General features: G+C 36.1%; 1 protein-coding gene across 1 annotated transcript; it reads right to left on the bottom strand.

Moving 5' to 3' along the window:
- Window positions 1-3,158: 3,158 nt before the first annotated feature.
- On the bottom strand, window positions 3,159-5,150 carry LOC108830274 (protein-lysine N-methyltransferase EFM3). Its single transcript, XM_018603874.2, has 9 exons — window positions 4,998-5,150; window positions 4,785-4,881; window positions 4,624-4,691; window positions 4,427-4,546; window positions 4,090-4,163; window positions 3,965-4,013; window positions 3,780-3,881; window positions 3,580-3,691; window positions 3,159-3,498 (listed from the first exon to the last, which is right to left on the bottom strand). Exons 2-9 carry the CDS (start codon window positions 4,865-4,867, stop codon window positions 3,378-3,380), a joined length of 729 nt encoding a protein of 242 aa, XP_018459376.1. The 5' UTR covers window positions 4,868-4,881; window positions 4,998-5,150; the 3' UTR covers window positions 3,159-3,377.
- Between the last annotated feature and the right edge of the window lie 1,521 nt (window positions 5,151-6,671).

Genomic DNA, 6,671 nt, shown 5'->3' with positions numbered 1-6,671 from the left:
AATCGTGAGCAGTAGAACATGAAAATACAGACAAGTGGTCGTACATGTTGCTACATGAAGCATTCAATGGAATGGCTAAATCACACAAGGATACTCACAGGGACTAAGGAACAAGGAAATAAATTCCTATGTGGTGAATGCTACTACCAAATATCGAAATTGATAAAGATCTGGGCATATAAGAAAAATGTAGTAGACAATTGATATCTCACTGGATATATATAAAGGTAATATAAGATACCTTGAAAGATGAGAAAGAAGTTCTCATGGAACAACATCGTTCATGCGTTGTTCATGGACTGAAATGCAGTTGCATATATTGCACGATATGATAAGACTAAGTGTTGCTTATTAAGAAAGTTCTATAAGCACGTTTTAGAGCAGTCCATATAGTAGTCATGAAAGAAATTCCTTGTGGTTATATATAAAGAAAGGATGATTAAGATGATTGATTCTTGGAAAGGCTATGAAGAGACTACGATGATATATAATAGAGATCATTAGCCGAATATGAATGTTGGGATCTATGATCCAACGTACCAAGAATAGATTGATCAAATGGTCCGAGAATCCATTAGATTCACGACCAAAGGGAACCATACCGACTAGGATCATGTCCGACCTAGCTCGACCTTAATCATCATTGGTCCCGACCAGTCCGTCCCGTCCAGCTCGTTACGACTAGTTCCCTTAGGTCTTAAACCGACCAGAATCGCCCGAGTAAGGGGAACGTTCTATTGACCCAAAAATTGGCTTAGTTTTGATTAACATCAAACTATAACATAGTAGCCATTCATGAACAGACTGTGGACATATACTAAAAGGTTCATGAAGAGTTTTGGTCAAAGGTTATGAACGAGATACATAGTGGACGAGGACATAATCCGGATGGATTATGGACGAGAGCATAATCCGCACAGATCAGCAGTGGACGAGGACATAATCCGGATGGATTATGAATGATGTCATGATCCGGACAGATCATGGACATACAAAGACATTCATGGTCGAATTTATCTAAGAGAGATAAACCATATGATCCAAATGGACCATGAATATCATGAAAGCATTTTGCTGATGCAGGTTACCAATCCGATCCACACAGTGCTAAGTCCCAAACCGGCTATGCTTTCACATATGGAGACACGTCCATTTCATGGAGATCAGCCAAGCAGATCATATCAGCCACATCATCCAATCACTCAGAGATATTGGCAATTCATGAAGCAAACAGAGAATGTGTCTGGTTGAGACTCATGACACATCATATTCAGACAGCATGTGGGATTACATATGGTAAGGATGGGCCGACCATTCTTTATGAAGATAATGCGGCCTACATAGCTCAGTTCAAAGATGGATACATCAAAGGTGACAAGACCAAGCACGTTCTCCTAAGTTTTCTTCACCCATGATCTACAGAAAGAAGGAGAGGTCAAGGTACTCCAAGTCAGATCAAGCGAGAACTCAGCCGACCTCTTCACTAAGGCATTACCAACTTGCACGCTCATGAAGCTTATGTAGCAGATTGGTATGCGTTCACTGAGAGACCTTCAGTGATATTCACTTTAGGGGGAGTAATGTGGCTGTACTCTTTTTCCTATCCATGGTTTCCCTTTTTACCACATTGGGTTTTTGGGTTTACCATGAAAAGTTTTAATGAGGCAGTATACCAAACGCATTATAAGCCATAGATGGTTATGGCATTCAGGGGGAGTGTTGTAAACCATCCGGTTTAAGAATGCTTATAACCAACTTTGTATTAAACCGATCATCCTTATGTGGATTGGGCCTTGTTTTATTTGGGTTTAATGATGGCGACTTCTCTCTTTGTTAATAAGAGTCTCACATCGCCTAAATACATGTAATAGGCGGCTAAGCTCTCCATATATAAGGAGACCCTTTGCTTATATATCAATAACACAATCACTCCTTTCACAAACAAAGCCTATACGGCTCTCTCTCTCTCTAGTTCGATTTGTTCCAAGCAAGAACACTAGGATTAGAACACCCATCTTTTTCTTGATTTTTTTTATTTGGGTATTTTTAAATTTTAAGTTTAAGATATCAAAATTTACAGAATAAGATTCGACAAATTAAATTTCATAGCCTTTCTGAATTAATAATAAAAGCTATTAAGCTTTTCAGAATTTATAGTTATAGTGACTTGTTAAATAAAAACTCTGACTATGTGCTACAGGTGACTATCCCCAACGAAATATATTGGCCAGAATGCCTTTATAGTTGGTCAATTAGCCAACATATGCAACCATGTGTGTGTATTCTACCTAACCCTGACTGAACTTTTAATTATTGTGATTAGTTAATTATGTAAATAATATTTTAACTAGAACTTTTATATTCCTTATAGTATAATCGAATGCTCTCTCTCAACAAAAAAATTTAAAATTATTATAAGAAAAAAAAACACTTTCTCCTCCTAGTTTTTCTTAAAGGCTACGAAAGTTAGTACTATGTGAAATATCAGCATTTTTTTAATGTCTATTTTTGGTCGGACATGTCTGAAATAGAGAATGTAATGTTAGATTTCATGGACAAAATAGACAAAAAATCAAAAGAGAAAGAATTTGGCTTATGCGAAATACATAGTTTCAACGATCCTTTATTAGCAAAACTCGAAGCCGATTTATTTATTCTTATAAACTGGTAAATACTATTTAAAATAAAACATTTATAGACAGTACAGTTCACTCTCCGTCATCATCGTATGGTACAAAAGAAATCATGAAAGAAAGAAAGATATCTCCTGGCAACAAATCTTGCCAAAGCTATTGGAGATGGTAAATCAACTAGAATTTAGTATGATGACCCATGGATCTCAGTTACCAAACATGTTCAGTCAATTGGACTGCCAACAGAGAGCACCAGTAAAACCAATTGTACTGTCGACAAAGAATACTTGTGACCTGAATCATAGCATATAGCCAATCGGGGTTCTTATGTAATGCTTCATTTTGTCTTCTTTAAATTTAATGCTATAACAATTTACAAACCTCGTTATAAAGTATGCTAATCTCTTTAGTGCGACTCAAAGCTCGAATCCTTACATGAGACTGATATCACAGCTACTAGGATCTATTCAAAAATTACTTTTAAAGGTCACGCATGTATTAGCTCCAGTAAAGAGAGAGAGAAAATCAGATCATAACCAGGAATTGGATATAGCAACTATCAAAAAGAAGATAATGTTAGTTGCAACAGTTCCTCACCAACCGGTGAGGTTTATCTTTAAAGCATCCAGAATGTCAATGCATACTTTTCAAAGACTAATTTTACTAGTCAAGTTCACCAAATGTATGCAGCTATAAAAACATAAAAAGAAGGAAAATATTCCAAATATTATGCGTTTTCATATTTTATTTAAGAGTGATCTCAAATATAACACCTTCCAAGTTTCCAACGGTACATCGAGTCCCAGGAACCTCATTCATCAGCATCCCGTGCTGAGAACCTTCTCTCAAGATTGTTGAGTCCATCCTGAAACAATATTTCATTTACTTTTTTACTTTTGGGACACAAATGAAAATCGATAACGTTGTGGCTGACAGACAAGCTTACTGTCTAGCCCGTGATACGTATGCTAGTATGAACTTGCAATTTCCATGTCCTCTGATCCGCAGAAGCTGTTCTACACTGTCAAATAGCAACGGCACGCTAGATTGCTGAAAGCGTACGTACTGTCAAGGCTACATTTTTAAAATCATATAGGAGTTAACTGAACCAAAACCAAAACCAAACCAAACAGAGGATAAGGATATAGATATCAGCTCCAAGAATAAGATCAAAGCCATCACTGTGTTTCTGCAAAATTTCACCAAGATGATCACTGTTTCCCCATTCTAGCTTTGCAACCTCTAATTCTGTAGATAGAAATGCCAAACACATAAATAGGCATTGTAAAAGATTGAGAATCAATAACAAAGTTGATTTCTCTCTCTCTCACCAGCTGAGGGGCTTGAATGTTCATGAAGCTCGATGTTTTTCTTCAGTATCTGAAAACAAGACCTGATTACGTTCAACCAATGGTGAATTATTCTCAGAGAAAATCTTTATCCAAACCGACGTTACCTTGAGCACTTCATCGTTGTGGTCAGTAAAAACAACTTTACGGCAAAATTTGCTACAGAGGACCCCTGTTATACCTGTTTTATAACAAGATCAAAGATCAACGACTACAAATGAATTCAAAAGAGAAGAAAAACAAAGAACCTCTACGCTTTGAAAGAACATTCAATATGTCATCAAAGACCAAAGAAAGACCAAATGTTCCAAAGAAATACAAAAAAAAACATTTCTATCATTGGTGTTTACTATATCGAACATTCCTAACTGAAACTTACTGGCACATAGCACAGCAGGTGGTGATTTGCCAGAAACTACTAGGATAAAAAAAAAGAGGAGTTACCAACGCCAGATCCAAACTCCAAAACAGAACATCCCTGGAGAATGTCAGCATTATCAGAGAGATAACCGTTCATAAGCATAGCACCAGGCCAAACCAGTTGCCCTGTTAAATCAAAATCAGCTGCCCAAGATAACTTAAATGTTAGATAATAAGTAACTAAAGATTTGATATATTTATAAGAAAATGAAAACACTCACTTGAAGCTGATTGGAGACAGTAGAGCTCAAGAACGTTGGACCCAAACGTAAAGGTCGTCAACTGATAACTGCATTAAAAAAAAAAACCAAATGTCTACTTACTAAGCAAACCACCAAAAACACTTTGGAGTTAGTCAAGAAAAAAAAAACAGTTGAATTACTCATCGTTGACGAAGAAGGACTCATCTAAGCAAACTATGTCTTCCTCTTCTTCTTCTCTCCCTTTCTCAAATTCGCTGCCCATCTTTGGCTGCAGAACTGCAACGATGCCGCCGATAATCAGAGCATAAAAATGTTCAGTTTCTTAGATTGAATCCTAATTCATAAGTTCGAGCCAACTATGCAAAGATAAGAGGTACATAAAAGAGTAGTACATGAGAGAAGCGGAAGGCGCGGCAACAATGGCGTCGATGGCTACAGCTTGCGGCGGTGGGCTCGAACTGGGAACAGAGAAAAGTGTGTGTGATTATTTCATTTTTTCATCCTTTTAATGTAAAACCGGTTTGTGGAGCAAAACCACTGATTTTGATTTTAAACCGTAAGAGACCGTTGTTGACAAAATATAAAAAAAAACCATAGGAGAGACTCGACTCAACCCTAGATGAGCAGAATTTTTTTTTTCCGTCATCTGTTAGATTAATAATATACTTGAAAACATTGAACCAAAGTAACATACAAAATACAAGATGTGAGACCAAGGGTGTTGGATCCAGTCAAGAGATGCACCGAGAGGTGTTGGTCTGGTGCAGCATTCGGATTCTCAGGAGATTGATGCCAAGCGTCAATGTGGAATCTTGGTTAGCGATGAACATCTTCAGTCTACAATGCTCTCGTCTTCTTGGTCCAAGTAGGAGGTTAAGAACCTGCTATTCCTGAGTCGTGGGAATAGTTTTGTGTTCATTGGAGTTAAAATTGCAGCAAAGGTTCAGATAAGTAGTGTAGGATCCAAGTAGTGATTCTAGATGATACTAATCTCTTTGTTGTAAGTGTGGTTGAAACCTTTGTGGTGTAAAATCATGTGTATCCTTATTTGGTTAATCAAAAGTTGAAGTTGAGTTAAAAAAAAAATACAAGATGTGAGATTGGAAGTAAGAAACCAACCAAGCAACATACTTTTTCCAAAAAATAAAGCCATGCCCAAGATCACAGAAGATAAACCAGTGATCACAACTCAAATTAAAAAGTTTCCCAACCACCAAAAGAGAGAGCAACTATAGAGAGGGGGTCAATTTCCTCAATAGTGAAGAAAGCATCCATCAAGCGAGGAGAATTTGCAGCTACATACGATTGAAAATTTTGAAAACCTTACAGAAAACATATTCAAAACAAGCAAAATAAAGCCGCAAGTAAAGTTGGCATAAAACATGTTTTCAGTTCATTTTTAAAAAAATAATCTATGATATATTTTAATTTGAAACTTAGATTTTAATCCTAAACGCAAGATTATTCTGTTTTCTTGTAATTCTTTTAAAATAATTCTGTGATTTTATGATTTCTCACTATAGTATTGAGATCTTTCTATGGATTTATATTTTTGTTTGTTTCATTTTTCTGAATTATGTGAACCGATTGAACCACATGGACTTGCCTTTTAACAGTTGTACCAACCACACTTCAAAATGCAATATCAGCTATTTTGCAACAATGATTAGTTGTTTAATAGAAGGTGAGCTTTTGTCTACTGGAATTCATTTATGTTTTTCTTCGGCAGCGCCAATCTGCAATAGGAATTACAATGTCTTAGTTTCATGATTGAAGACATTCTTTTTGGTATGTGAAAGTATTGAAAACCCACAGATGAAACCAATATTTATAGGAATATGTTTTTAGGTATGCTTAAAGTAAATGTATTAGATACAATCATCATAGGATTTTGGCAGTATGACATTCTTGCGAAAATAATTCCCAAATGTTTGAGTTCTAACATCTAAACATAATAATTTCGTCGGATATGAGAGGACTAAAGTTATATTTGTAGAAGCTGGAAAAACGGAATCGATACAAACGATATATATTTACAAAACGACGTTAAGGAAAATAACGAAATG

Source organism: Raphanus sativus, unplaced genomic scaffold (genome assembly GCF_000801105.2).
Source record: "Raphanus sativus cultivar WK10039 unplaced genomic scaffold, ASM80110v3 Scaffold0468, whole genome shotgun sequence".
Taxonomy (NCBI): domain Eukaryota; kingdom Viridiplantae; phylum Streptophyta; class Magnoliopsida; order Brassicales; family Brassicaceae; genus Raphanus; species Raphanus sativus.
This window is presented reverse-complemented; position numbering and strand designations above follow the sequence as displayed.